The sequence below is a fragment of the Pseudovirgaria hyperparasitica genome (genome assembly GCF_010093815.1).
Source record: "Pseudovirgaria hyperparasitica strain CBS 121739 unplaced genomic scaffold EJ05scaffold_5, whole genome shotgun sequence".
NCBI lineage: Eukaryota > Fungi > Ascomycota > Dothideomycetes > Acrospermales > Acrospermaceae > Pseudovirgaria > Pseudovirgaria hyperparasitica.
Window position 1 is genome coordinate 1363478 of NW_022985553.1, and position 27022 is coordinate 1390499.

General features: G+C 47.8%; 12 protein-coding genes across 12 annotated transcripts; 6 read left to right on the top strand and 6 right to left on the bottom strand.

Moving 5' to 3' along the window:
* Positions 1-452: 452 nt before the first annotated feature.
* EJ05DRAFT_499116 (FAD binding domain protein) lies at positions 453-2288 on the bottom strand (the record flags this gene model as incomplete). The annotated part of the gene is made up of 3 exons (XM_033746781.1): positions 453-753; positions 809-1079; positions 1130-2288. 3 exons carry the CDS (start codon positions 2286-2288, stop codon positions 453-455), a joined length of 1731 nt encoding a protein of 576 aa, XP_033602375.1.
* An 868-nt stretch (positions 2289-3156) lies between these two features.
* On the bottom strand, positions 3157-5363 carry EJ05DRAFT_314926 (cytochrome P450). Its single transcript, XM_033740716.1, has 7 exons — positions 4813-5363; positions 4584-4766; positions 4191-4534; positions 4003-4136; positions 3659-3942; positions 3508-3609; positions 3157-3444 (listed from the first exon to the last, which is right to left on the bottom strand). The coding sequence occupies exons 1-7, from the start codon at positions 5201-5203 to the stop codon at positions 3257-3259; spliced, it is 1626 nt and encodes a 541-aa protein (XP_033602376.1). The 5' UTR covers positions 5204-5363; the 3' UTR covers positions 3157-3256.
* Positions 5364-5523: 160 nt separating this feature from the next.
* Positions 5524-7224, bottom strand: EJ05DRAFT_463307 (FAD-binding domain-containing protein; the record flags this gene model as incomplete). Its single annotated transcript, XM_033742712.1, has 1 exon — positions 5524-7224. One exon carries the CDS (start codon positions 7222-7224, stop codon positions 5524-5526), a length of 1701 nt encoding a protein of 566 aa, XP_033602377.1.
* An 851-nt stretch (positions 7225-8075) lies between these two features.
* On the top strand, positions 8076-9553 carry EJ05DRAFT_315243 (uncharacterized protein). Its single transcript, XM_033740718.1, has 4 exons — positions 8076-8441; positions 8496-8563; positions 8616-8992; positions 9056-9553. Exons 1-4 carry the CDS (start codon positions 8258-8260, stop codon positions 9465-9467), a joined length of 1041 nt encoding a protein of 346 aa, XP_033602378.1. The 5' UTR covers positions 8076-8257; the 3' UTR covers positions 9468-9553.
* A 130-nt stretch (positions 9554-9683) lies between these two features.
* Positions 9684-10097, bottom strand: EJ05DRAFT_499119 (uncharacterized protein; the record flags this gene model as incomplete). The annotated part of the gene is made up of 1 exon (XM_033746782.1): positions 9684-10097. One exon carries the CDS (start codon positions 10095-10097, stop codon positions 9684-9686), a length of 414 nt encoding a protein of 137 aa, XP_033602379.1.
* An 854-nt stretch (positions 10098-10951) lies between these two features.
* Positions 10952-12451, top strand: EJ05DRAFT_315280 (NAD(P)-binding protein). Its single transcript, XM_033740719.1, has 4 exons — positions 10952-11172; positions 11226-11519; positions 11577-11862; positions 11907-12451. Exons 1-4 carry the CDS (start codon positions 11056-11058, stop codon positions 12080-12082), a joined length of 873 nt encoding a protein of 290 aa, XP_033602380.1. The 5' UTR covers positions 10952-11055; the 3' UTR covers positions 12083-12451.
* A 420-nt stretch (positions 12452-12871) lies between these two features.
* EJ05DRAFT_499121 (uncharacterized protein) lies at positions 12872-13759 on the top strand (the record flags this gene model as incomplete). Its single annotated transcript, XM_033746783.1, has 1 exon — positions 12872-13759. One exon carries the CDS (start codon positions 12872-12874, stop codon positions 13757-13759), a length of 888 nt encoding a protein of 295 aa, XP_033602381.1.
* Positions 13760-15155: 1396 nt separating this feature from the next.
* On the bottom strand, positions 15156-16542 carry EJ05DRAFT_509607 (uncharacterized protein). The gene is made up of 5 exons (XM_033748109.1): positions 16179-16542; positions 15944-16131; positions 15738-15893; positions 15602-15681; positions 15156-15554 (listed from the first exon to the last, which is right to left on the bottom strand). The coding sequence occupies exons 1-5, from the start codon at positions 16512-16514 to the stop codon at positions 15454-15456; spliced, it is 861 nt and encodes a 286-aa protein (XP_033602382.1). The 5' UTR covers positions 16515-16542; the 3' UTR covers positions 15156-15453.
* Positions 16543-17300: 758 nt separating this feature from the next.
* On the bottom strand, positions 17301-19024 carry EJ05DRAFT_315466 (uncharacterized protein). Its single transcript, XM_033740720.1, has 3 exons — positions 18225-19024; positions 17813-18166; positions 17301-17762 (listed from the first exon to the last, which is right to left on the bottom strand). Exons 1-3 carry the CDS (start codon positions 18785-18787, stop codon positions 17663-17665), a joined length of 1017 nt encoding a protein of 338 aa, XP_033602383.1. The 5' UTR covers positions 18788-19024; the 3' UTR covers positions 17301-17662.
* Positions 19025-20223: 1199 nt separating this feature from the next.
* Positions 20224-22275, top strand: EJ05DRAFT_499125 (amidase signature enzyme; the record flags this gene model as incomplete). The annotated part of the gene is made up of 10 exons (XM_033746784.1): positions 20224-20541; positions 20587-20688; positions 20736-20780; positions 20830-20846; positions 20900-21002; positions 21054-21449; positions 21497-21623; positions 21677-21796; positions 21850-22035; positions 22088-22275. 10 exons carry the CDS (start codon positions 20224-20226, stop codon positions 22273-22275), a joined length of 1602 nt encoding a protein of 533 aa, XP_033602384.1.
* A 961-nt stretch (positions 22276-23236) lies between these two features.
* EJ05DRAFT_315492 (uncharacterized protein) lies at positions 23237-25681 on the top strand. The gene is made up of 6 exons (XM_033740721.1): positions 23237-23371; positions 23426-23720; positions 23786-23984; positions 24034-24594; positions 24652-25219; positions 25289-25681. Coding segments are annotated over exons 1-6 (1965 nt in total). The 5' UTR covers positions 23237-23369; the 3' UTR covers positions 25629-25681.
* EJ05DRAFT_315515 (uncharacterized protein) lies at positions 25442-26999 on the top strand. Its single transcript, XM_033740722.1, has 2 exons — positions 25442-26164; positions 26229-26999. Exons 1-2 carry the CDS (start codon positions 25659-25661, stop codon positions 26569-26571), a joined length of 849 nt encoding a protein of 282 aa, XP_033602386.1. The 5' UTR covers positions 25442-25658; the 3' UTR covers positions 26572-26999.
* Positions 27000-27022: the final 23 nt, after the last annotated feature.

Below are 27022 nucleotides of genomic sequence, written 5' to 3' on the forward strand. Positions count from 1 at the left end.
CCTTCCTTTTTATCGAGGCCGCTGTTCTATACATAGGTAATATGAACACTATCGTTTGTCGCTCGGAATTCCTCAGGTCAATGATCGTCGACCAGAGTCATACATACGTCTGGACCCAGATCTTGGTATAGAGAGTACCTTTTGACTCAGATGACTGACAGCCTGTGAACAAGAGCCCTCTGCATAGGTCGTGAAACACAATGCATCTGAAATATACGCATTGTCCGGTCCATGGACTGGAGCAATACAGCTCTCCGCTGCCTGTTAGTCTTGATCATAGAAACATGGTAAATCTCCTTGCCCTGGAATACATTGCATTAGTGGACCTGAATTGTCAATAATGAGGTTAAATCCTGCTACGGAGACTTGCCCATATATTTCATTCAGGGACTGACGGTGATCTGTTAGGCTTCGTTAGATTTTATGTGTATATTCTATCAATGCCGCATCCATCAAGCTCCAACGTCTAAACTCCGACAGAGTCTACCATCATTTGCCTCTGTCCATACCTCACTGCCAACAGCTGTCCGAGCATAAAATAGGCCAGTGGGATCATACTTCTGCTTTACTTGAAGCAACTGCCCATAGTTTTCGCCGTAGAAGACGCTCTGCCACTCTGGCTCGAAAGGATCTCCCTCGTTGCCGTAAGCATACTTACTGTCAGGCATAAGAAGATCTATCTCAGGTATAATATCATTCGTCATCAGTGCGAGGTTTTGAGTATTAAGGACTCTGTTTGTTCGGTCGTGGAAGCTTTTCTTGCTGTTAGTAATTGCAACGATTTGTTGTTCATCTCGAGTCGACTTACGTTCCAACGACCAGACTCACGTACGATTCTCTCCACGCTTGATTCACGGCATTTGGTGATTTTGAGGGCTTTGATACGTTGAACGACACGCCTGAGAAGACTATCCCGTATCTCTGAAGTGATTGCATAGTTTCCGCGATGCCGCTCGGATTATCCCTCAAGACCCTGCGAGGTATCAGTCGACTTCCAATGTCGAAAGATGAGGTCTCGGTGAGTGGATTCATGGCCTCATACATGTCCAAGAATGTAGGGAATTCTCGAGACAGGTATGCTGAAAATGATGAGCATCTGCTATACAAGACCATGGCACAGGCCACTTACTATAGTTGATTCCAACACCACTCAAGTCTTGCAGAAGCGTACTATGCAAAGCATCCATCCCGGCTTTGCCCATCCCATGCCCAACTGCAGGGGAAACGATAAAGGTCGAATTCGTGCTTAGCCAGTTGCACGAAATGCCAGCATCGAGAAGTGTCGGAAGGTGCTCAAGATAGATTTCCACCCCCTTGTAGAATGTTGCCTCATCGACGCCTACCATGCTCCAGGTCAGATTTGAGGCCGATGTTATGTCGTCCGGATGCACCTGGAGCGTCAATGACCAGACCGCGCCGTACGATGCAGCCCCTCCCCCTGACAGTGCCCAATAAAGATCTGCATTCTCTGCCGGCGAAGCAACGATGAAGTCACCAGATGCAGTGACAACCTCCCATTCCAGAGCCTGGTCGGCGCCTAGCCCAAATTTGGACGCAAGTAGTCCATGGCCGGTCCCTTGGACATAACCTCCAGCAAGACCAACGCTAGGACATGTCCCTCCGACAGTCACTAGCCCTTCGTCGTGCGTAACACGAAACGCGTCCATGAGCTGGACACCTGCGCCGACTTTAAGTGCTTTCCCCGTGTAGTAATCAGACTCGTAGTCGAGAATCTCGGTATACTTGAGATGGTGCGTCCAGAGACCCAATGCACCGGCACCCGTCGACTTTCCAAGCCAATCATGACCCGTGTTTCGAATCACAAGCCGGACATTATGTCTGTTTGCAAACCGAATTGCCGCTTTATAGTCGAACATTTCACGAGCATCAATCGCATACTGGATGTACGTTCCAAGGATACATGACTGTTCTCGCGGCGTAAATGGATCGCAGCTTTGATTGGCAAAGGTCGGTGCCATGATCGACGAACTTGAGTTGATGTGCGTCTCTGGGAGTGTCCAGGCTTCCTGGATGGCCTGGCAGGCATCTTCATCGTAGGGACCAAACTCGCTGTCGTGGCAGGGGCTGGCCAGGGGTACTGTGGATATGAGACGACCGTTTACTGTGGTGTTGAGTTCGTGCCATTTATCTGATGTTGGCCAGCACGCATCACCGGGGAAACATCGACAGGTGTTCGTGGGTGCACTGTATGTGCCAGGCACTGAAGATGCTAAGTAAATGAATAACACAAAGTGTAGAGCCTCGGATATGAGCCCTAGAAAGTACATTATTCTTGCTGGATATACGATAATATCGAGATCGAGGATCGCATTAAATGCACGGGATAGCCAGCATATTCGACAAGCATCCCATCTTGGTCATATTAACTTCAGTACTATTTCATCAGCATTCTGTTATTCTGTAAATATTGAAAAGTTACCGGACACGAGCATTCCGACTATCCTCTTGGCAAGGGACTTACATGGTAAGGGGCGCATGGGATTAGCCGTACCCTGCTGTGACAAGGATGTCGTTCTTGGCGAACTCACATTCCTTCGATCTGCCTGAGACATGAATATTTCGCTAATAGCATTGTCCTACATTATCATCCTCTGCAAGGCTATGAACGAAGATTCAGAGATGAATAAGCGAAGCTCGGAACAGAGATCTTTCGAACACTGCCTCCCCTGCAATCAGCAGGTTTGCCGGAGATAAATGTAACCCTTTCATGCAGTGCTGTGCCAAACGGTGGTGCTGCACCGAGTTTCCAAGGTCTTCATGCAATATGCTTGCCTGTCACTGACTTGAACGGTCGGAATAATGCAGGCTAGCATTACCCGTGAAAGGTGGGCCTGTCCGTAGTCATGGGCAGCCGTACGTGTCATGGGCATTGAGCCATAGCCAATCGCATAGATGCTATCCAAGCGGAGCACAAAAGAAAGCGCTTGAGGGAACGGGCTGTTCCGGTCAGCCACAGATTAACAGAGCCGTTTCTGGGGCGTAAGATGGCCAGATTGCGTCTATGCATGTATGTCGAAGATCCATATCCCCCCTGAGACTCAATTCGCCATTTACAGATGCCAAGTGCTTAGACGGCTAGCAAGGTAAATCAGCCGGGCAATAATTGGGGCAAAGTATACAGTACAGTAATTAACACAGGGCAGGCAGCCAATGGAAAGAAGTCAGAAATATCAGTAACACTGTCGGAGGATCAGGTATGACTCTAGGGTATTATAGCTATAGAATACGCTATCGTTCATATCCTTCTTTCGAATGTACAGAGGACCTGGCCCGGTTGGGCGGTAACTTGATCCTTCATATCACGCCACATGGTTTCCTCGTCGTATCCTGGAGAGAAAGAGACGTTGAAATTGCGGAGTACATTAGCAGTAACGAGGCGAAGTTCAGCGTATGCCAGAACCTTACCGACACACTGACGGCTGCCTATATGAACATTAAGAAGACTGATCAGCAACGCAATTCGTAGAGCAAGAAACGAAGACCTACCAAAAGAAAACGGCCCAAACGCGCGTTTATCTTTCACCAAATCTGGGCGTGAATACCACCGCTCAGGGATAAACTCGTCTGGATGGACGAACGCATTTTCCACTAGATTTGCTGTGAGCAAAGTGCAATTAGCAATGTCAAGATAACTTACTTCTCTTGATGACATATTTTGGCGCTGTGACTTTGGTTCCCGCAGGTATGAAGACATTATCTACTGTAAGCCCCTGCGGGCCTGTGATGCGCCCTCCGCCAGTCATCGCAGGAGGTACGAGACGTAAGATCTCCTGAATAACCCCGTTCAGATGTGGAAGTCCAGCTAGCACATTAGCATCTCCTATATCTACTGTTTCGATTTCCTGACGGATCTTTTCGGCATGCTCAGGATATTTCGCCAGATACCACCAAGTTGCAATCAGCGAGGCACGTGTTGTGTCACTATACCCATTGCAGTCAGCCCTGGACTAGGTCTTTAGACAGGATATCGAATGATCATACCTTCCAGCTACGATGGCCGATACTGCTGTGCCTCCCAAGAGTCTTTGCCGGCTTTGAAGGTCTCGCACCTCGCTCAAGTTGTGGTATTCATCGATGAACCAGGATGCCATGTCAGCTTTCTCGTCCGTTTGTAGCTGTTTCTCAATTATTACCATTCTCGGAGAATACGCAGCAACACTTGAACTCACTTCCATGCGTCTCGCCATGCGCTCCTCACAGTATGAAACCATACGCATCCACGACTTGACTTTACCCAGAAAGGGTACAAATGAGAATGCCAATTGAGCGATCCAGACGGCGTCACTGATAGGACCAAGCAGTGCCAGGGCTCTCTTTTGGTGAATGATTGCGTCATGCGTAACCTTTTCCTGCATCATTCCAAAGCTTTTGCCAAAGACGACGTCGCCCATTGCATCAAAGGAGAACCAAGACATGACATCATTAATGTTTACTGGTGCACTGCTCAACTCCTGAATGCATTGGACCAAGTTGAGAGCCTGTTGGTAGATGCGAGGACGGAACTCATCCATCGCTATTGGACGGTCAGCCAATGTTGCCTGCAAAACGAGATCATGACGAACCTTTCGTGGAGAGAGACTGCGTCCAGACCCGACGTCTGTCCCGATGATCTTGGGCATTTCTGGTAAATATCGCTGACGTTCTTGGCTGGAGAACATCATACCAAACATCTTTCGAATTGGTATTATGAGCTCCATCCAGAAGCTCTATCGCCGACGGGTGGAAAATGGTGATTTCGTTAGGGCCTGAACGTGTCAGCAGCGCCCTATGTGCCGAGATATGTAAGCTTACCCGTTCTGACAACAGTTCCATACTTCTCGTACAGTCTCTGCATTACCAGATAATTTGTTGAATTCCTGGCGTGGTATATATGCCAAAATTTGGAAACAGCGGCAAGTCTAGGTCCTGGGAAATTGACAAGTTTGTGGAACATTGTGCGATAGACAGCAATGCTAGCAAACAGCGATATCAGATACCAGGCTGATAAAGTGATTGTGTAAGTACATGCCGCCAGGATATCGTCGAGATATCGCTGTAATGTACCAAGGACAAGCGCAGCGATCGTAGCATGAGCGCCGATGATAGATCGAGAATGTAAGTGCCATTCTCCATGTATGAAGAAACCCAAGTGTGAGGTGACGCCAGCAACAATGCCACAAAGGGGGATAGCAAAGTTCATCATGCTCAAGTAGACACTTGGCTCGATAGTGGCAAGCGGACCAGTTTGAATCAGGAGTCGAAGGTAAGCTGTGATCGTTGTTTGGAGATACACGACAAGAGAATCAATATGGAATGCTTGTGAAGGTGTACAAATGGTTGAGTGTATTGAAATACATGTAATAGAAGCTGTTTATTACAAATAATACCCATATAGACCATCATGGCCTGCCAGTCGAATCGCTTTTACTTAGCATATGCAAGTGACTTAGCCCCAGTGTCTTTCGAGCAGAACAAGCCAGATCCTGGTCGCCGGCGATGATCGTCTCCTTTAGTTTTGACGCCCTAGACCCTGCAAAGCCGACCGTCTGACTGCTCTGACCATCGCTCACTGCCGACCGCCGTTCTAGCCCAAAACAGGTCATCTTGGTCATAGCGCCTCTTGATAGCCAAGAGTCGCTTGTAGTTCTCGCCGAAGAAAAGCGTCTGGAAATCTGGCTGCTGAAAGTCTGCTTCGTTTAGATATGCACCTCCATTCGGGGTGATCTCAGCTATTCGCGGGAGCAAATCGTTAGTAATCAGATCCTGGCCAGCTATTGTCTTGGAATAGTCTGTGTAATTGATAGGTGTGCCGACCACCATTCCAAACAAAGACTTGCGCCAGTAAGGATTTGCAGAAACATTATAAGGGCCGCTTTGATTCACATTGAACGTAACGCCTGTACTGATTGTCTGTTCGCTGATGTAACGAATGACTTCAACAAGGGCTGGCGTGTCTTCTTCAACAAGAGAGCGTGGTATCAAGCGACCTGCAACGTTATAGTCCGACACATTCCAAGTTGACGTGAGAGAGTCATATCCAGGGAGGAACGAAGAGTATTCTGTGGAAGAATACGAGAACTCCTGCTTGAGGTCGCTCATCTTGTCAAGTGTTGGTTTAATCAAGAGATCGAGTTCTTCTTTATGGATTCCAGGGCCCATTGCCGGCGACATGAGCAGACCGAAAGGTGCTGCGACCCACGCAACAAAAGCTCCGGCATCTGCAAGTGCGGGCAGGTTCTGTAAGAAAGTCCCAAGAACTTCGTATATTGCATCTGCATTCGTGCCATTGTTCATGAGAGAAAATGTGGCCATAGTGATATGAGTATTCGTAAATGCCTTAACAGTCATAGACACGACTACTGCGTAAGTGCCTCCTCCGCCTCCACTCAGTGCCCAAAGCAGGTCGGCATTAGAAGTTGGTGTGGCCTTGACTAGGCGGCCATTAGCAGTGACCGCTTCAATTTCAAGAATCTGATCCGCTGCAAGACCGTGTCTGGAAGACAGAGGCCCATGACCTCCACCCTGGGAGTACCCCCCCGCGAGTGCAACTGTGGGACAGTTACCACCGACGACCATGAGGCCATTCTGCTCAGCGAATGCATACGCTTCTTGTGACTCAATACCAGCACCGACGCGGATTGCAGGACCATCATAGCTAGTTCCATGATATTCAGATATCAATTCAAGAGACTTCAAGTGGCGTGTCCATATCGCGATCGCGTACGCTCCAGTGGATCTCCCGAGGTAGTCGTGCCCGGTATTCCGGACTACTAAACGAATGTTGTTCTTTCGGGCAAACTTGATGGTCGCCTGAACATGTTCCACTGAGGTCGCATTCACAGAGTATACGACATGACCACCAAGCGTACAAGCAGTATCCGAGCCTACAAAAGGATTGCAGCTGTTGTTACTGAAGGGATAAGCCATCGGCGATGAGGAAGATTCGAGATGGGTCTCTGGAAAGAACCATACGTTACGCAAGGCATCACACTGAGCTTGATCGAAGTCAGGCTGGTGACAAACGGAGGCAATCGGAACCGTGGATATCAGGCGGCCGTTTACGGTCTTGTTGAAGTCGTCGAACGCTTTCGAGTCCGGCCATGAGGTATCTCCAGGGATCGTGCGGCATTGTGATGTACGGCTGGGCCAATTACCATGTTTCCTTGCGATGGCAGCAACAAGGACAATGAACGATAGAAAGAACAAGGTGCGTCGGCGAACCATCTCTACCCAGGTCTATGGCCGCGAAAGGCTAGCGGCGTAGGGTAGTATGTGCAAGATGCTGGGAATGCTCAGGTCTTGTGTTGATGATGCCAGAACAATATGAGAGACAAGACTTGACTGGACAGAGATCGGGTCGGCAAGGTTTCCAAGGGAAAGAAGGCATATATGCACTTGATTGGCGTGGCGAAGGCGTTCGGGATTGGAGACGTTCCAGTCTCGATCAATGACACGTCCACACCATGATTAGGTTGCAATCTCACATCAGCTGGTAGGCATGACACGACCCTGGACATAGGTTTCACTCTACATGACAGGAGGTCGAACACGGGGAAGCTGAGATGAAGTCTTTGATGAGCGCTGTCAACAGTGAGTGTCAGTGTCGCACAGCATGCGCCTCCTGTGCCGCTTAGAGCGATTAACACGGATACCCGTTTCCGTAGACGCGGTAAATCTACAAAAGAGGTTAGCTGCTTACCAAGACCCCTGTCTGGTAGACTGCCAAGATAGGTAGTTAGCCCCGGATCGCGTAACCCAAGTATCACCCCACCCTCGCGTGGACGAGCCCCACAGGCCGGTCCCCGTGTTTAGCGTCCTGTCGCTTCGCTTCGGCCCTTCCCATTCAACCGCAAAGGCATTGCTCGCCTCCATTCCTTCGCATGTACACATCATCAATCAGCGCTCCTTTGATCGAGTTTCTTCCCATGTGGCCCCTTAGGATCGTGAGACTCTTCATCCCTGAACCTAGAAAATGCAAGTCCGTGCATAATCGGGTCGATCGCTCAGCTCGTTCATCTTCCAGACCCCTTTTGTGTTGGTTGCGCACCACTGGCAAGCTAAAAAAAAAGTAAAGGATGGAATGACATGACATCGATGTACATATATCAGAGGAATCAAAAAGCGGATGCTATTGAATTACAGTTCACCAATCATTCTTCGGCCTGCCAAGTAGGACTTCACCTTTGTGCGGATCCTTCCACCTCCATAATCTGGTAGGATTCTGAAGACAAGATTAGATACGAACATTCTATACGCCATGGTCAGCCCCCGTGGAGAGGCTTTGGCTGCTTGGTTGTCTGTTTTCACTGTACTCACCGTAGGTGTCCTGATCCTGCGCTTTTACGCAGTCAGGATACAACAACGAGCTCTTCGTTCCGATGACTATCTCGTCGCTGGCGCTACCATCGCAATGCTTGTTCTTGAAGGATGTACCTTTTGGGGTAAGCAGGCGCTTTTGGTACTCCGCTGAGTTGAGATTGACTGTTCTATGTTAGCGATTCACAATGGGCTCGGGGCTCGAGCAGCCACGCTGGATTGGCCACAGCAAGCTGTACAGATCAAAGTAGGTCAATAGCACAGTCACCCAGTGGACTCATACTAACTGTTGATGACAGTTGATGGTTTCCGCATTCTGGACATGGACAATTGCCACGACAGGATGCAAACTCGCTGTGCTTCGTCTTTACTTGGCCATATTCCACACCAAGACTTTCAGATACATTAACTTTGTGCTCATGGGACTGGTTGCATGCTACCCGTTTGTATTCATTCCCGTATTCATGACACAATGTACTCCTGTATCTGCCGCTTGGGACCCCGTATTGTCCCTCACGCACTGCCGACCGAGGGAGCAGCACGAACTGGCGTCAGTCGCTGTCAACGTCGCATTCGACCTCTTGATTGTTCTTCTCCCTCTTCCCTGGATTTGGAGTTTGCAGATGGCGACAAGGAGGAAGGTTACCGTCACAGCTATGTTCAGTCTCGGGTTGTCGTAAGTCTCAGTGACTGAAGCAATATACCTTGCACTATTATCTGTAGCTAACATCTGTCATAGCATTGTTGGAGTAATGATCTGGCGACTTGTTACCACCGCGCTTCCAAACCCGAACCCGGATTTCACATATGACGTATACATTCTTGCTCTGCAGAGCCATTTGGAACTGTGGCTAGGTCTTCTTGCTGCTTCTCTACCTACTCTAGCCCCATTGCTATCTCGAATGGTCCCTGAGAACGTCAAAAGTTATTTCAAAGGATCCTCAGTACGGAGTCCGAAGCGCAACAATATGATCAGGTCGTTTGGCCAAGGTAGATTCCCGCGGACAAAGGCTAAGAGCGACCTTGACTCCATCGACGGACTCGATATCCCTCTACATAGCATAGAGCGAAGACAGTATATACAGGTTTCGTATGGTAAGAACGACTCCAAAGCGTCCGAACAGGGTAAGCCTGTCGGTGTCGAGCTTTGAGCTTCGCCATACTTGACACTAATTGTTTTTCTTGAGAGAAAATATGGTATCGAATCATGATCTGGATTATGGATCCGTGTAAGTATGTATGTAAGAGACAACAAAATTCAAGTGATTGTAAGAGCTACTATCTGAACGACCCTGATGTGATGATGTCGATTGAAACTAACATATGATTTTCTGGGAACATCGCTCTCTAGTATATCTGAACTTGTCTCATCCGCGAACTGTCTTTTCATTCTCCACTCCAAACACTCTTAGCTCACTCCCTATCAAGAATTTTTCCTGCTCTGGTGCAAGCTTGTCCACATTGTCGCCCAGGCGGTTTCGAAAGAGAGTGAAATGTTCCTCATCACGGAACACGAGCACTACGACACAGTCAAAGTCACACTCGGAAGGAGCGCCCATGAATGTCATTGGATTCCGGACGCTTGAAGTTTGATTGTCTTGTTGCTGATTCTGGCCAGTTGGGACGTCTTGCTTCACATAGTAGCGTGTATGTGAGACTGGAAAAGTGTCGCCGACGATGCTTTTGAAGAAGGGCAGAAATTTCTCATCCCAATGGGTTTGAAATTCTTCGAACGATATTGAGGGGTTTCGATTCTCAAGTGCGAGTACAGTGAATGTCATGATTGTCTCTTTAACCGCGTTGAACAGATTGTCGTGATTTGGGCAGGTATGATTCCCTGATAGTAGTAATTTTGATGAGCTCTATGAGAGTTCGAACGAAAGATCAACAGAGAATAGCAGAGACAGAGCGAAGTGAACAGTCTAGGGTTACACAGGACTTTCACCAGAGTTTACTGACACTGCTTGAAGAATAAATACACCTGGGAGAAGTCCGAAAATTGAGCGAGCCGCAACAGTGGTATGCCGATTTTAGTCCGTCGCATGTTAACCCTACAGAAATCGACACTCCTCAAAGAACAAATACACTTAGCGAAGTCCGAAAAATGAGCGAGGCGCAACAGTGGTATACCGATTTTAGTCCATTGCATGTTGACCCTACAGATATTGACATTCCTCAAAGAATAAATACACATTAGCGAAGTCCGAAAAATGAGCGAGGTGCAACAGTGGTATGCCGATTTTAGTCCGTTGCATATTAACCCTACAGAACTATCCACTAGATCAATCCGGATGCCGATTCTAGTCCGCTGCATGTTAACCCTGCAGAACTATCCCAGGTATAACACCTTGCTTGAAAAACTAGTGGTGAAGCAATTTTTGCGTCGTCTACTAGGGTACTGCGCTGATTGTTACCAAACTGGCTTGGGACGTAACCCTTGCTTCTTGGCTCTGGGCAGGGTCAGGGGTATCACCTCCAGACAAAGACGGCACAGCCTCGTACGCTCCCCTACTTCATCTGTATGCAGGTAGGTAGCATATGGCCTTGATTCAAGCACCAAGGGGGTGTGAGAAGGTAACAGGTAACACAAGTATCATGCTGGCCTTGTGTGCTGCTATGGCATGTTAGTAGTAATCATAGCTACCCCAGCATAGATAAATCATGCCATATTCGTTGTGACTGACAGCCACTTCATCAAAGACACACAAAGTTCGAGCAGCAACATTTAAACATCTCACTATGGATCCGCCATTTCCAAGCCCTGTAAAACAATGGCACAATGACATATATCCTGCAATCGAGCCTTCTAACCCCAAACTGAGCCACAAAGGCCACACAGTCGTAATCACAGGCGCCGTAAGTTATATTTACTCTCCGTTAACAGGATCATTCACTGATACAGATGACAGGGTAGTGGTATCGGCCGAGCTAATGCCCTCGCTTTTGCTATTGCAGGTGCAGCCCGACTGGTACTCATTGGCCGAACTGAGGCCAAAATCAAGGAGACTGAGGCTGCTATCGCATCAGAGGCAGGAAACTGCGATGTTATCACGTTTATTACTGATGCGAGCAATCTTGATGGAATGCAAGAAGTTGCCAGAGCTGTTGGTACTTGGCACGTTCTTCTTCTGAATGCAGGGTATATGAACAGTCCAGCTCCCGTCGCGACGGCCGACCTTGGAGACTACTGGAAAGCTTTCGAGGTATGAATGTCCAGTAGCCTGACGATTACAGTTTGCCTCATCCACAGTTACTACCAGGTTAATGTCAAATCTACTATCGTTGGTGTGCAGTCATTTGCACCGACTGCCGCCAAGGACCATGCTGCCATCGTAGCCCCAGTCGGAGGGTCTATGCAACTACCGACGAAGTTATTAGCAGGGCTATCGGGCTATCTTACTGCGAAGCTTGCAGTGGTGAGGATCATGGAGTTCCTCTCTGTAGAGAATCCATCTATCTTCTTTGCTACGTACCATCCAGGAATGGTGGATACCGAAGTCTTTCGGCGTTCCGGGGCAACACCTGATATGCTTCCAATGGACTCTCGTAAGAATGTTCCTGCTCTCCCATATACAGACTAACAGCTTTAGCTCAATTATCGGCCGGCTTTGTGCTGTGGTTGACACTCCCAGCAGCGCTTTTCTTGAATGGAAGATTTGTCTGGGCCAACTGGGACGTCGAAGAATTGATGGCAAGCTCGGACAAGATAACTTCACAGGATTTGTTCAAGACGTCATTCACAGGATGGCCCTACGCCAGCACATAGTGCCTATCATACCAGGACAGTCATATTCTTAGGGTCGGAGCAATCTTTCACTTTCAAAATGTATGGCGGGCTAAAAGTACAGCAAAAGGGGGCAAAAACAAGGCCAGGGCCGTTTACATTCTTTATTCAGCCATTAACTGAGTAATGCGCTCCTATGAAACTGAGTGGCTTTTTACGAGCCGTTTTAGCCTTTACGAGATCACTTCTCTAAACTCCACGCACTCCTCAGAGACACTCCAACAGAGACACTCCTCATTTGGGGTATGCCATTGGTCATATCATCGCATTGAGACATTGGACCTGGTCATATAGGTCATAACCTAGTCAGCAAATCAATTAATCCTTACCGCGACATACATAGCGACATACCAAGGATGAAGCCCGGCCAACCTGCAGATTGTGATAGTACTAGAGACTTCTAGACTCTACTCCAGTAGTTCATGCAGACCGAGTGAGACTACTATATCAATCTCGGAGCAATGTCCATTCTAGTCTATTCGCACTAATGCTGACCTTAGGGGTGATGTCCGAAAGCGATGCGTAAACTTCGTTGAAACAAAACCAGATTGATTACTGGGTCGTATTAAAATACAACGTTAGATATGCCAGTTATGCATTCACTCATATATCAGACGCCGTCGATTGTAACGGTACATATCTCGGCATTCATCTGCACGCTAAATGCGACGTTGTCTTATCAGTGACTATTGAGTCTTCCACAAGTACCTCCTATATTCTATGAAGCATCCACAAAGTGAGATTATCTACTGGTCTGCCGCCACCTATAAGATGGTACACAAACTACGAGACCTTGTCCAGAACTTTTGGCTCTTTACGAAAGACGATGCATGGACCTTCGTAGCCCCCAATACCATCTTCGGCCTCAGCAGTGCTCTCGCTGGCCGTGTATTTTGCAATCACAGTCAATCTTGGCAGGATACCCTCTTGCGCGCCCCACTTGTCGTTCTCTTCAACTGGGCCACACTACTCATCTTCGATCTCGCAAATCAGCGTCTCCCCGAGTCTGTACGAGAGGATGCACTCAACAAGCCGTGGCGACCGGTGCCTAGTGGTCGAATGTCAAGTGAGGCTGTCCGAATGACTATGCTGGCTTGCATACCCTTGGTTCTAATCCTGGGGAACATGCTCGGAGCAGGCCCACAGTGTAATGGGATCATTATTCTGACATGGCTTTATAACGATTTGGGTGGCGGTGACCAGAACTGGGCTCTTCGAAATCTTATTATCGCTGTCGCATTTGGGTTGTTCAATGTGGGATCGTTGCGGGTGGCGGTAGGGGCAGGGAGTGAAGAGTTAGAATTAAGTTACCATGGGAAAATGTGGACTGTCATGATCAGTGCGGTGATCTTCACTACCATGCATGTACAGGACTTGAAAGATCAGCTAGGGGATAAAAGTCGAGGCCGACACACAGCGCCGCTGATATTGGGAGATCACTATGCAAGGTATACCATCGCAATTCCAGTGGCTGTTTGGTCCGTGATCATGTCAGTTTATTGGAACATGCGGCAGTGGAGTCTTGTACTCATTCTGTTAGGATCATATATCTCCTGGCGTTGTTTAATGTTGAGAAACAAGGAGGAAGATCGAAAGACCTGGCAATTCTGGGCTGCGTGGACCGCTGTCCTCTATATACTCCCAACTATTTTCAGTTAACTATCAGACCTAATATGAGCCTGGGCTGTAGGAGGTTGTGGGTAGAGATCTATGACTATAGGTATCAGTCGATAGTACAAAGGATACAAAGCCGATTAGCAGTGTGATCCAGGGAAATATCGTGATGCTGTGCTTGCATGTGCTCAATTCTAGTTGTCACGATCATCAAGATGTGATAGGTCGTACTCCAAGTTAAACTACAGTCGGCTAGAGATCGAGATCTTCTACAACGATTTAAATGATATGAAGATATTGAAATTAAGATTTATTGCCATGTATATTACCAATGAGGACCTAAGGTATACAATAGTACGAGCAATGAAGGTCATATATATTTATCTATAACAATCGTAGATAGATGCAGGGAAGTTATTTCCTACATGGACGCCGGTTGCGTAACATTGAATACAGAAGAAGAAAGAATTCTAATTAATGAACAGAAGCTCTTGAAGCGTCAAAGCTACTAACATACTACCCTTGAGGTAGAAGGTAGTTATCCAAGTAAGAGTGAGAGTACCATGGTCAAGACTTAGGTAGAACGTGCTATTTATTATCATGTGAACCCAGTGAAATGGCCCGGTATGTAATATGTATGAATCATAGCTAGGACTGATAGTAATATTATCTACGATATCGATATTGTCTAACTAAGTATTATAAGGCTAATACTATCGACAATTCTCCAATATAATACTAGACTTTGTTACTTGCATCTAAATAGAGAATAAGAGAAGAGATATCTCTTAAAGAGATCTACTATCTTCTCTACGATGGAGTTAGAGAAGATTTATATTAACTTTTCACTTTCTTTAAGATAGATATATTTCTATAGAGGACTTCTCTATAGGCGATTCCTTTAATCTCAATCTAATCTGTGGGAATCATATTATAGATACTCGAGAAAGGGGAATCTTCTAAGCTAATAGCTTCCTAGAGTATAAGATAAGATATCTATAAAGCTATAAAGCTATATTAACTACAGAAGTAGTAGTAGGTAGTTTCTCTAATACTATCATAAAGCCTATGCTAGAGACACGTTACATCTTTAACGGACTATAAGGTCTATTGATAACTAATTAGGCTTCTACATATAAATAGATTATTATACTTATTAGGCTCTTTCTCGTAGTATACCTTATATAGGGATAGACTTATGATTATACTATGACAGAAGGCATCTAGGTTGAGTATATACTACGCCTGTCTTATTTATTAAATGGACGCTGGTACCGAAAAGTGGATTCCATACACTGCTATGTTTATTTTCACGATTATAAGAGGTACCTTGCTTGTGCACCGCATTATCAACAAAGAATGCTTGAAAATTTGTTCAAGCACCCTTGAAAGTAACTAGGTACCCAATAATGCTCGTTGTTTTGTTGGGCATTATGTTATGCTTTCATATACAGCTAAGCGTGCTTCAGCTTTCATAGATCCCAGAATGCAGACTAAGACATCCTGATGCCCAATAGGCCTATCCAAGGGATGACTTCATGAATACCGAGCCAAATACGTACGAATACCGAATTGCTTTGCACCACTTGATTCTCTCTGAGAGTGATCTCACCTTGCTTATAGCGCTTAAAGAGCCTGAGACAAATAATTAAGAGCATAAAAATCCAGTATCTATGTAGACTCTCGATGTGGCGCCATTCATATGTCGAGCAAGGATTCTGTGTTTTGACCAAGTACCATCAGTCTTCCTTGCTAATGATAATTGAACGGGTCTCGACACTTCGTCGCTTGCAAGCCGTAGGGCTTGCTCGTGGGTTGGGGAAAGGTACGTGAGGACAAACTGTTGGGGTTAGCGTTAGAGTCTATATGTGAGATAGATAGAAATACACCGTGCTTGATCACCAGGCGCGGAGTCATAGCTGACGAATAGTACGGGCTCCTCGGGCGTCATATGCTCAAGCCAATACCTACAGAGTGGTTGTCAGTCTATCGTCGGAGGCTAGTAGTGATTTCTGGCTTGTACCATTGTTGGGCAGGGTTATATCGAAGATAATAATTTTCGCCGACACGAGTTGGTATCACCCTGTCACACGCAATGAGATCGTTCTTATCAACGGTACGGTAGTCGCAGTAAGCTAGCGGCATGTCCTCCAAGATAGGGAGTAATGAACGCCACGTGCTAAGTAGAGTGTTATTAGCCAGGCATCGTTCCTTGAGAAATTTCCATACTTCATGATCCTAAACCGATATCCACGCTTTGCATATTTCGCCATGAGCTCCCGAGGCAGGTGATGTCCGATGATTCTTGGTCCAGCTGCGCGTGATACATCAACATGAGCACCCTTTGCCGGCCGATCCGGGACTGTATCATCCCTAAGGTTGATAACACGACCAAGGTCAGCTCCATTATCTCGAAGCTGTAAACATCTCAGCAGAATGGAAGCAGTTCTGATTGCTCACATACCTTTACGTCAAATGTGTAGACACATTCCACGTCAAGGAGCTTTTTGAGATACGTTTGGGTCTCAGATCTGTACTCTGCAACCTCTTCGTTTGTCTTTATCTCGGAAACGGATGTCTGATGGTTCAAGATTGTGAAGCCTACTTCGTTCAAGTCAAAAGGCTCTTTTTGTTCTCTGACATCACGTATCAGTACGGAGTCACGTTTTTCGAATTTCAAATTGTTAGTAGTGACAGAACTGTCGTATTCTGCTGCAGACACAAGAACCTGGTATGGTTTCTCATTTTTGTAAAGGGGCAAATCTGCAATGAATTCGATCGACGTTACAATGTCTGGCATTGCTAACGTGCCTCAAATTTCGATGTGGTCAGCTAGATGATAGCAGGAGAACTACTTAGACCCAAAAGAAAATCAGGTCATAGCAGATGGGGCTCTGCATACCACTAAGCTTGTCTCACCGATCGGTCCATGCATAGGATAGTGCACAACGGCATGCTTCATATTCCATACTGTCCCAGGTGGCAAACTGTGTGCATACCAGTAACTGATCTCTCAGCTTGTCCTTTCCGCTCACCGGCCGCATTAGAATACACCGTTTCTGGATGTACGTATTGCTTACAGAATCGGCGTACGACTCTGCGGGACGGCCTATCATGAATGCGTATATGATTGTCTGGCCCCCCTTGTAAACACAACCATTCATGCAAGACGCAGTTGACATGATAGGCCAGACTAAACTTCTAGACATGGTCCACCACAACATGTGGCTCGGGACTTACGATGGCTTCTGCATGTGCTGGCAAAAGATAGTCACAGCTGAGTCTATTGGCCCTGGCTACACTTTCTAGATCGGCACATAACAAATCATCAAGGAAAAGTGTGATCTCAGGAGCGGTGATCCTGGGCATTGATGTGTGCATAAAGCTCGACCAGCTCCAGCTCAACAGCACTCGTTGTGCATCCTGTCGATTCAACCTACCAATCTTCAACATACCAGCGTCTCAATTTTGTAGCTCCATAGCAATATCACGTAGGTCTTTTGTGCGTGCTTTCTTTTCTTGACGCTTGCTGAACTCCCTAGTCTCCACCATGCAAGCTCAAATCGAATTTCTCAAGACAATCACGACTGGCCCTGAGCCGGACGAGGTCATCGATACTATGGCAGCCCCTGTAGAGCTTTACCCGAGCGAGAGCGAGAAGGAACAGCCGTGGAAGGCATGGATGAAGTTCCAGGAAGCAACTCCTTCTGGAGATGAGCTGGTATTCATGATCAACGACCTCGATTGTGGTGCAGGTGGACTGGGTGGATACTGATTCTGGTGCGGAAGAATCGTCATGAGTTGAGCATACTGTAGCTGCTGTTTGACAATTCGACCACCATGCCATGGATGTAAAGCCTCTGTCTGGCCTACTTCGTAGGGAAATCCACTGACGGTCTATATTATTTCTATAATAACATCTATCCATGTTTGAGTGCGTGATTCGACCTATGCTACTTGCGAAACTTGGATCGCTTGAAGCACAAATTGACCAAGCGCAAATAATAGTCCAACTCCACCGAATATAGTAACGATCCAGAATGTGTACCTACAGAATCAGTCTCGACCATATTTGAGGAAGTCGATACAGAAACTCACCAGCGAAGCAAGTCTCTCCGATCCTGCCAAAGCATTTTAATTGTGCCAGGATCCTGTCGAGAGATATACTCTTGCAAAAGTAGCAGTCGGGGCCCAAGAATGGGAAAGTTAGTATGAATACTGTATGCTGTCGTTCGGCTCGAAGTATCTGCTGACTGTTTAACCAGATCGCGGAGGCATATATCAATGTTGCCGGAGACTATAGCCCGTTTCGCTACCACACGTCGGAAGTGCTCACGGGCTCTTCTGTCATCTCCAAAAACCAGGCTATACGACAGCCGAATTTCTTCCAGTAAGGCTTTAGTGGAAAATCCATCGGGCTTTGAGTATGCATCGTAGTAGCTGGAGAGCAGGCTGTCATCTGGAATCAGTTCTGCACATCTTATATAGAGTCTAAAGCTAGACAACTCACCTATCCAGCAGTGTCTTCTCGAACCTATTGATCACACAATATGACGGTAGTTGAAACATTAGCAATCGCCGTTTCTCGATATCAAATGAGAGATGAGAGCTTATGTTAGAAACCCACTGAATCTCAATCCTTCCAATGCGCCATAGAGTGGAGGCATTGAGCAAAGAGACTTGCAGTGTATCCGATGGTCTGTACGCGGGATCCCAATTTGTTTGATTAGTGGATTGGTTTTGAATTGGGAGAAGTTGTCCAAATTGGCGTAGCATTTCGCACAGTGGTTTCTTCCCTTGCTCAAGACCTATAGCAGCTAGATTGAGCCCAACGAATTGCTGCTCGTCAAGCGACAATGTCGTTGAGACAGGCATGGTAGGTGAGGGTGAGTACAACATGCTAATCCATGACATCGATACGAAAACCAAAGTACATGCTCTGGCATACGTATCTGGACTTCTTGATACGTCCGCAAGTATCTGACGCTGCACCAGATAGCTGACAGCTGTATCAATGCTACAATACTTATTGGCCTTGGCATGCTCTGCAAGTCTAGCCAGCATACACATCATCTTATCCAGATCAGTCAAGCTTGCGTTAGACTCTGAGTTGACAAGCAATCCCTGGAGGGTGGCAGCTGGGAGAGCCTGGATATTGTGTTCGAGGTAGTCAAGGAAGACCTGCTGGCCCGGAGTTGCAACAGCCGAGTCTCCGAAATCGGTACCAGTGACTGCAGATAGCAGAAGCTTTGCTGTAGTCTCCAATGGTTTCTTAATCGATCTTGCTGCAGTTTCAGGTTACCATTCTGCACATGTCATTCCAATTGTCCCTTGCACTCACAATCTCGCTGCCCTTCTTGATTGGCCTTTTCTAGATCATGGATTGACTCTCTGTTATGATACCACCACAAACACCATGGCGGGACTCTCATCTTTGTTGTGTAAATAAGATATGATATGTTTGTTACACAGGCGATTTCACAAGAACAAACTTTCATGTAAGCTCCGCTAACGTGTTTCTGAACTTGAGTATTGTGGTCCGTGGATCAACTCTAGTTCGATACTGGCAAGACATTACTATGAAATGATGCGCTCATTGCTGTGTACACGGCTGTAGTTGACCACCGTGAGGCGGCCTAATGGGTCTGCCAGCCACCAATATCTGGTCCCTGAGCTGAACCCGCGGTATAGAGTCGTTGTAACTTGTGATGGTGGCTGCACGAGACTATACCTTATTGCCCTCGATCTTCTTTCCTTTCGTAATGTGATGTATGGACCGGCCAATGATGAAGCTAGTCATGATGTTGGAATGGCTTTATGTAGCAAAGATTGAATGATTTGCCAGTGCTGGATGGATGAGTTGTACGCCAATCAGTCCTTACCAGGAGCGGTTTAGGCGCTTGTGGACACCCACTTGTACACAACTACAGCTGTCACCTTGTCTTCCGGGGTTCTCGATCCCTTTGTCGCCAATTATACTTGGGCTCAGTTGCATCAGAAATATTAGCGCCGTAACCATCTTGACGGCTGACGGCTGCCTACTTGCCAAGCATTAGCAGCCCTTGTCATAGCCTTACGGGTCTGCGACGCCAAACCTACTCACCGGTCGATATTCCGGCGTCGAATAGCGATGGGGAGTCACCCTCCTAATTACCAGCAGCTGTTCCCACATCCAAGTTCCCTTGCCGTACCGCTGGGAAGCGAAAATGCTGTCGCTTTGGATGACCTGACCACGTTGACAAGGCAGAGTTCCTAGAGTCGTCTTAGCTTGTTCTGTCAACGTCAAACGCAGCTTCAAAGGACATGCCACATCCTGTCTACTTCTTCCTATTGACCACTATAAGAAGCGTCTATGACCTGTGTTCATACATCCAATAGTCAAGAGATTACCACCGACGCCGTTATCTTACTTCACCGCCAATATAGGGACAAGACTGTCGTTTGGCGGGCTCATCAAGATTGCATCTTGCTTCGCCGCCATTGTCGCATTCCTGAAGTGTAACTTCAGGATGGCGCAACCCAGCTTTCGCCATGCGTGGAAATCAGGCAGTCCGCCACCGGGCTTTGAATTCCATCGTCGTTCCATAACCAAAATCGATCCGTTGACTGCATCAGCTCATGTACTCCAAGATATGCTTACAGCTGGTGAAGTCAAAAGCGCGGATCTTGCAGAGCACTATATCTCGCGGATCGAACAGTACAACGGCTATCTCAACGCAGTATTTCAATATGCGCCAGGAGTGATGCAACGAGCCAAAGACATGGATGAGAAACGCAGTCAAGGCACTGTCCTTGGACCTCTGCATGGAATACCAATTCTACTCAAAGTATATTGTGCCCCTGTTGAAGCATTCTACGTCTGACGAATACAGGACAACATGTGTACAACGCCAGACTTGGGCATGCATACAACTGGAGGAGCAGTCGCACTGATAGGCGCAGAATGTTCGTCAAATGCGGAAGTTGTTCAAAAGGTAGAAATATACACTGAGAATGTGTCAAAAACCACTAACATTCCTAGCTTCTTGATGCCGGCGCAGTGATTTTAGGAAAGACAACATTATCAGTAAGTTTAGATGCGAAGTGATGGATGAGGCTAATGACGATACCATTAGGAGCTTAATTTCAACAGGTAAGCGCAACGCCAAAAAAAATAATGCTTATGATTTCTAACTATCAGCCAAGGGATTCCCATCTTCCGTGTTCTTGGTCAGCAGTCGCAGGAATGGGCCAGTCGCCGTATGTCAAAGGAGGTGTCGATCCAAATGACAATGCCGGAGGTCACAGCGTAAGTGTTTTTTTTTTGCGACGTGCGTTTCATCATCTTACTATCATACAGAATCCAGGTGGGTCATCCTCTGGGTCTGCCATCGCTGTCGCAGCCGGACTTGCACCCATTGCCGTAGGCAGTGATACAGATGCATCGTTGACGGCACCTGGTGTAAGAGCGGCATTATATACTCTTAGACCCACGCTCAACTTGGTGCCCGTCCGTGGTGTTCTGCCTATGGCTCATTCGTTTGATACGGCCGGTCCGATGGCCAAGAATCCGAGGGATTTGGCCAATCTTCTCGATGTTCTAGTTGATCCATCTACGACGAAGGTTCCCTCAGGTGGGTACGTCTCGGTCTTGGATCAGAGCTGGACCGGTATACGCATTGGAGCTCTTGACCCCGAGATTTGGCAGTATCCAGATTGGCTGTGCAAGCCTGAGGAAGCCGCGACTCAACAGATCGTGAGACGCTTCGACGACAAACTCTCAAATTAAGCTAATGCTACTAGATCCGCGACACAAGAAACGCGTATGCTCGGGTTCGGTCTCTTGCCGATTCTTTCCATGAAAATGTGGAGCTTCTAGAGGCTACCGAGTTTATGCTCAATGGGGATCACTCTATCTATACCATCGTTGGTACGGAAGTGTAAATCAATACCAAAGCAAGATCACGTCTAACAACAATGCAGCTGATGACTTCGAAGAAGACATGAACGGCTTTCTTTCAGAGCTCACGAAGAAGAAATTCGATGATCTGAGAGGAATGGTCAAATGGAATGCTGAAAACGTAGAAGAAGCACTAACAAAAGGTGCGTACATATTGGTGAAGCCGTAGATAACATCGCACTCATCAATTTGACAGAATATCCTGGCCAGGACAAATTGACTGGTGCTCTAGAGACTAATCTGTCTGTGGATGCTCGAAACGAAACTGTTTCACACTACAAGCGAATCGGGGCAAGCTTTGATGAGATTCTCAAAAAGTATGATATCAACATCATCATTGCTCCTGGGGATTGCTTCTTTTGCCAGTATGGTCCCGCAAACGGTATGCACAGAAAGGAATGGCCCTATGCATAAACAGCTGATTGGAATTCTAGGTTACCCCGTTGCAGCTCTGCCATTGACCACATTGGACTTCAACGGACGACCCATTGGTATTCAAGCTATCGCAGCCGCTCATCAAGAGCCATTGTTGCTGAAGTTTATGAGCGCGTGGGAGGCAACGTTCCCTCGGCCCGTACCACATGGTTACGGTGATGTTTCACCAAATGATCACAGTCTCTAAGAGTACTAGCCTTAGCAAGATTTCATGACAGGCCTGTAGCAATGTAGCAACGTGTATTGCCAGCAGAGGACAAATCCGTCGCTGCCCAAGCGAAGTCTAGATCAAGGTTTCTCGTAAATGAAGCTTTGGGACAGCCACGTGTAACGGCAGAGATGCCATTAATCCATGTGCTTCTTGTTTCGCAGTACAACCCAAATCAAAGTTGTAGCTAGGACACATAATGGTGAAGGGACTGAACGAGCCAGCGAATGACAGTATCCAGCCCTTCTATCCACATTGTGTATAGATCGACCGGGTATCTGTAGGAATCTCTTTTATTTCCTTTGGGCTGAGATCTACGGCCCATTCGTACTCATGTAATCCGTCAGGAGTACATCACGCGACACTATAGGACGCCTCTGCGAGACTTTCAATGTCGTATAATCCCTACCAGACGAGTTATTGCAGCCACGGAAGCCGACTACAATGTTCATATTGAGCGAGCAGACGTCAGCCAATCACAGTACACCCTACAACGATCCCGGTCTCGTATATCAGATTCTCACCGATCAGGCTCTCGCCAATCAGTCCCTCACCGATCAGACTTCCCGCACGATACTTTCTTTATAGGAATGCAGAACGATGGCCCCTGTCTACACGTATGTACGTACTCAGATGCTTCGGACATTGCTCCGGTACCGCTGGTTGCAATATCACTGCGCCTTTGGTGCTAGCCTATGGATTGACACCATGTCTCAAGACTCGTTCATGCTCACCCTGTGGTCATTGTTTGTTTTTGCTAGTTGTACATGGTGGTGTGGCTCAGAGTTTATGCATGTCGTTTCATGAGCGGTCGACACGAGATTGACTTTAGTCATATTACGGCTATAATGCTGTAGTGTTCACTTATGTTACAATACACAGCGATCCAAGTGTTAGGAAGGTAGGAGGCACTCGGGAAGCATCACATTCACATAGGATGCACGAGGCTGAATCACTTGGCATTCTTCAGGGTCACTCTTGTCCCCTGAACTCTTGGATTTTATGGTAAATTGTATGCGACAAGAAGATTCCAGAGAGCGCCGCAGTGGCAGGAGCCTCCGACTCATCAAACAATGTAGAACCTATGTGATTAAGTCAGCAGAATCAGACCTTGCTAACAGTTCTTCAGGTCTAATTCCAATTACATCGCGCAGCGCTGGGAAGACGCCCGGCAGATATGTCGAGAAAGCTTTTCAGACGACGAGAACCGATATCTCGACGAGATTAAAGATTGCGATGAGTTCCAGATCAGCTTGACTGCCGTTTCGGCGCATCTGGACAGGGACGAGCAGTCAAAACTCTTGTATCAGCTGAAGAATACTTTGCGATCCTTGGAGAACTTTGTTGCTCTTCTTGCAGTCACTATTGGCAGGACTCCACTCGATGCCTGCCTAATCTGGGGCTTGCTGAGCTTGTTGATACAGGTATGTGCACTGCAATCACAACTAGGCCCGTTAGCAAATTGACCTGACATTCCCTCATCGCATAGGCTGCGGCAAGAATGCCAACTGTGCTGACGGAAACGATCGATATGCTGAACAATCTCGGGCATGACCTCGAAGTGCTGCAGATTCTGGAACGGTCCTTTGCCGACAATCCCACAATGAGAGACGACCTCATCGCGATATTTGTCGATATAATCACGTTCTGGGTGAAGATCATCCACTTTCTACGTCGGAATCAACAAGGTTGGATGTATTGACGATAGATTCAGGGCTAAGCTGACAAAAGCACTAGAAACGTCTATCAAGCTTTATTGGTCTGCAGTGCAGAAGGACTGGGAGGCCACGAGCAAGAAAATCCGGACCCGATCATCACAGATAAAGGAGAAAGCGGATGCTCTAGCAGCTACTTCGATGCAGCCTGCCGCTCTACTAGAGAAGATTGAGCGCCTCAACGAGTTACTGATCAGCCAAAGACCTGGTACCGAAGACACACAGCAGAGCATCTTCCCCTGCCATAACATACCGTATCTGCAGAACTCTCACTTCAAACAGCGAGATGCAGAGATCCGTGAGATTAGTCTTCATCTTGCCCACGACGAGACGGCCCCTTCGTTCAAGAGTTTCGCCATTTGGGGGCCTGGAGGCGTCGGAAAGACCCAAGTGGCCCTTGAATACTGCTATCAGGAGCTCGGGCGACAAATCGACCTGATCATGTGGATTGACTGTGAGACCGGCCTCTCAACATCCAAAAGCTTCTCGTCTCTCGCTAAGATGTTGCAACTCAACGGGGCCGAAAACGACACCGATCCGGACAATGCACGCCATTTGATACTCGACTGGCTCCGCAAAACCAGTACGGCAGTTGGTTGAATCCACACTGTTCGGAACCGGCGCTGACTTTCATTTCTAGACATATCCTGGCTCATGGTTCTCGATAACATAGAAGATACGAAGCTAGCTTGGGATTGCTGGCCTCACGCGCCCCACGGTTCGATACTCGTAACCTCCAGGACCGTCATCAACGTAAACGACCCAACCGCCGCCGGCATGGAGATCAAAACCTTCAATACCGCAAAGGGCGGCTCGATTCTCCTACACCTCGTCAATCGATACCCGTACTCTGACGACGAGAAGCACGCCGCAGAAGAACTCTCGCACGAGCTTGGTGGTCTGGGGCTTGCGCTGACCGTCATGGCAGCGCAGATAATCAGCCGACAGAAGAGCATCCGCGCCTTTCTCAAGTTCTACCAACAACATGCTTTACAGCTCCATCGAGAGACGCGAGGGCTCGGGATGTCTTACAAGGCCTCGCTTCGGACTTGCTGGATCAGTACGTTCGAAAGCTTAGGCCCTGAATCGACGACTCTGCTGAGCATCATTGCTTTTATTGCCCCTATTGAGACCTCAGAAGAGCTCTTTCAGCCCTCGGATACATCGGATATGGAAGAGCGGCTATTACTGTGCGCAGATGAATTCACGTGAGTACCTATGTCCGATGTCGAACTTTGCAAAACACCAAGGTAAAAACGCTAACTCTGCGCCGCGAGTTATGATAATGCCATGCAAGAGCTGCTTTCCGCATCCCTCGTCCATCGCGCAGCAGGTGCCAACTCCATCAGTATCCACCGCCTCATCCAGCGTGAATTCCGAAACTTCATGTCCATAGATCAACTCTACTCCTCGTTTCTGGACAGTGCAACACTGCTCCACAAAGCGTTCCCGAAGCAAATCAACGGGAACAGCCTCAGGAATGAGTCTGTTCAATGTAAGAAGTACATCGAACACGCCCTCTTCCTGTGTCGTCAGTGGCAGACATACAAGTTCAAGCCACGTACACCAGGCGATTTTCTCACTTTCACACGACTCATGACAAACTGCGGCTGGTAAGTGGGCACGAACAAGAACCCGCCAACCCCAATGCCTTCTTTGTGCAATGCTAAGAGAGACCCAAGGCACCTCCTAGAAGAAGGCATGTGGAGCGAGGAAATCGAACTAATGCAAACCGCCCTGCACGTCTGCGAAGACAAATCCGGGCTCGAATACGCACACCTCTGCAACACGTACGGCCACCTCGAAGTCGAGCGCGCAAACGCCTCCAAAGGCCTCGAGTATCTCGAGACATCCCGCAAGATCCGTGAGACCTTGCTCGACCCCATGCACCCAGAGCTCGCGAACACGTACAACAACATCGGCAACGCCGTGCTGCAGGAGTACGAGACGCCCGAGGCCGTGCCCAGGGCCATCGAGCTGTACTCGCGGTCTGTCAAGATCAACGATGCGCCGTCGTCGGCGTTCATATGGCATCTTAATCTGAGCAGGGCGACGAGGTTAGCGGGGGATTATGCTCGGGCGAGGTTCCATGCTGCGAAGTCGAGGGAGTGTGTGGATGAGATGTTTGAGCCGGATACACACTGGGATGCGACGTGAGTTTTCAGGCTTCTATGGATGTCAACCAAGGGTATCATAATACTAACACCGTAACCACAGAACCAAAGTCCACCTAGCCAACATCCTCTTCGACGAAGGCCTCATCCCCGAAGCCGAAGCCCTCTGGACCTCCGCCTTCAAAGCCTTCCAAAAGACAAGCGAGACCCGCGCCGCCACAGTCGCCGTCCAGCTCAAACTAGCCCACGTCACAATGCTAAAAGGCGACCACAAACAAGCCGTGTACGTACCCGTACCCGTACCTCCCCCTCCCTTCCCACTTTTTCTACAACTCCCCCCCCAATTAAACTCACACACGAAAACAGCATCATGCTCGAGCGCCTCCTCACAATCGCCCAACTTCGCCTCCCCCTACTCGGCAACAACGGCGAGATCGCCCGGGTGACGCGCCGGCTCGCACAGGCGGTCAGGCTGTGCGGCGACACGGTCAAGGCGGAGCAACTCCGTGAGCGGGCCGAGCGTATGAGGCTGGAGATTCAGAAGGGGAGGAAGTATCAGCTGCCGGATGAGGATCAGTCGTACAACATTCTTGTTTTTAGCGAGTTTTGGTGAGCTGGAAAGGTGGTGTTGTTGGGGGCTGTGTTTTGGGGGAGCAGCGGGGGAGAGGGGTTGCGAGAGGGTTTGTTTATATGTATATGGTGTTTGGTGAATATTCGTGTTGATAGCGAAATCCTGCATGTGAGGATTGAAGATTGTGGGCAGGGGCGTTAGAGCTTGCTTTAGATCTGATATTCTTTCCCATCCAATCATAGGCTGTGTGTGCTATTGTTACTCATGTCAGTCCAGAAGTTAGACTTTCTACTAACAAAAGAGATCAGTATGAGACCTGTATCGAG

Excerpts from the sequence above, each read along its gene's own strand:
- EJ05DRAFT_314926 (XM_033740716.1), bottom strand. The coding sequence starts at position 5,203 with ATGATGAACTTTGCTATCCCCCTTTGTGGCATTGTTGCTGGCGTCACC. Across the intron at positions 4,767-4,812 it reads TGGAACTGTTGTCAGAACGG|GCCCTAACGAAATCACCATT; the intron begins GTAAGCTTACAT and ends TGACACGTTCAG. Across the intron at positions 4,535-4,583 it reads GCAGTCTCTCTCCACGAAAG|CGATGGATGAGTTCCGTCCT; the intron begins GTTCGTCATGAT and ends ACCGTCCAATAG.
- EJ05DRAFT_315243 (XM_033740718.1), top strand. The coding sequence starts at position 8,258 with ATGGTCAGCCCCCGTGGAGAGGCTTTGGCTGCTTGGTTGTCTGTTTTC. Across the intron at positions 8,564-8,615 it reads AGCAAGCTGTACAGATCAAA|TTGATGGTTTCCGCATTCTG; the intron begins GTAGGTCAATAG and ends TGTTGATGACAG. Across the intron at positions 8,993-9,055 it reads ATGTTCAGTCTCGGGTTGTC|CATTGTTGGAGTAATGATCT; the intron begins GTAAGTCTCAGT and ends CATCTGTCATAG.
- EJ05DRAFT_315280 (XM_033740719.1), top strand. The coding sequence starts at position 11,056 with ATGGATCCGCCATTTCCAAGCCCTGTAAAACAATGGCACAATGACATA. Across the intron at positions 11,173-11,225 it reads CAGTCGTAATCACAGGCGCC|GGTAGTGGTATCGGCCGAGC; the intron begins GTAAGTTATATT and ends TACAGATGACAG. Across the intron at positions 11,520-11,576 it reads ACTACTGGAAAGCTTTCGAG|GTTAATGTCAAATCTACTAT; the intron begins GTATGAATGTCC and ends AGTTACTACCAG.
- EJ05DRAFT_509607 (XM_033748109.1), bottom strand. The coding sequence starts at position 16,514 with ATGCCAGACATTGTAACGTCGATCGAATTCATTGCAGATTTGCCCCTT. Across the intron at positions 16,132-16,178 it reads TCTACACATTTGACGTAAAG|CTTCGAGATAATGGAGCTGA; the intron begins GTATGTGAGCAA and ends AGATGTTTACAG. Across the intron at positions 15,555-15,601 it reads GCCTGGTGATCAAGCACGGT|TTTGTCCTCACGTACCTTTC; the intron begins GTATTTCTATCT and ends TAACCCCAACAG.
- EJ05DRAFT_315466 (XM_033740720.1), bottom strand. The coding sequence starts at position 18,787 with ATGATGTGTATGCTGGCTAGACTTGCAGAGCATGCCAAGGCCAATAAG. Across the intron at positions 18,167-18,224 it reads GAGAAGACACTGCTGGATAG|CCTGCTCTCCAGCTACTACG; the intron begins GTGAGTTGTCTA and ends TCCAGATGACAG. Across the intron at positions 17,763-17,812 it reads CGGAGAGACTTGCTTCGCTG|GTACACATTCTGGATCGTTA; the intron begins GTGAGTTTCTGT and ends CTGATTCTGTAG.
- EJ05DRAFT_315492 (XM_033740721.1), top strand. Across the intron at positions 23,721-23,785 it reads TGCTGAGCTTGTTGATACAG|GCTGCGGCAAGAATGCCAAC; the intron begins GTATGTGCACTG and ends CTCATCGCATAG. Across the intron at positions 24,595-24,651 it reads CGACTGGCTCCGCAAAACCA|ACATATCCTGGCTCATGGTT; the intron begins GTACGGCAGTTG and ends TTTCATTTCTAG.
- EJ05DRAFT_315515 (XM_033740722.1), top strand. The coding sequence starts at position 25,659 with ATGCCTTCTTTGTGCAATGCTAAGAGAGACCCAAGGCACCTCCTAGAA. Across the intron at positions 26,165-26,228 it reads GATACACACTGGGATGCGAC|AACCAAAGTCCACCTAGCCA; the intron begins GTGAGTTTTCAG and ends CCGTAACCACAG.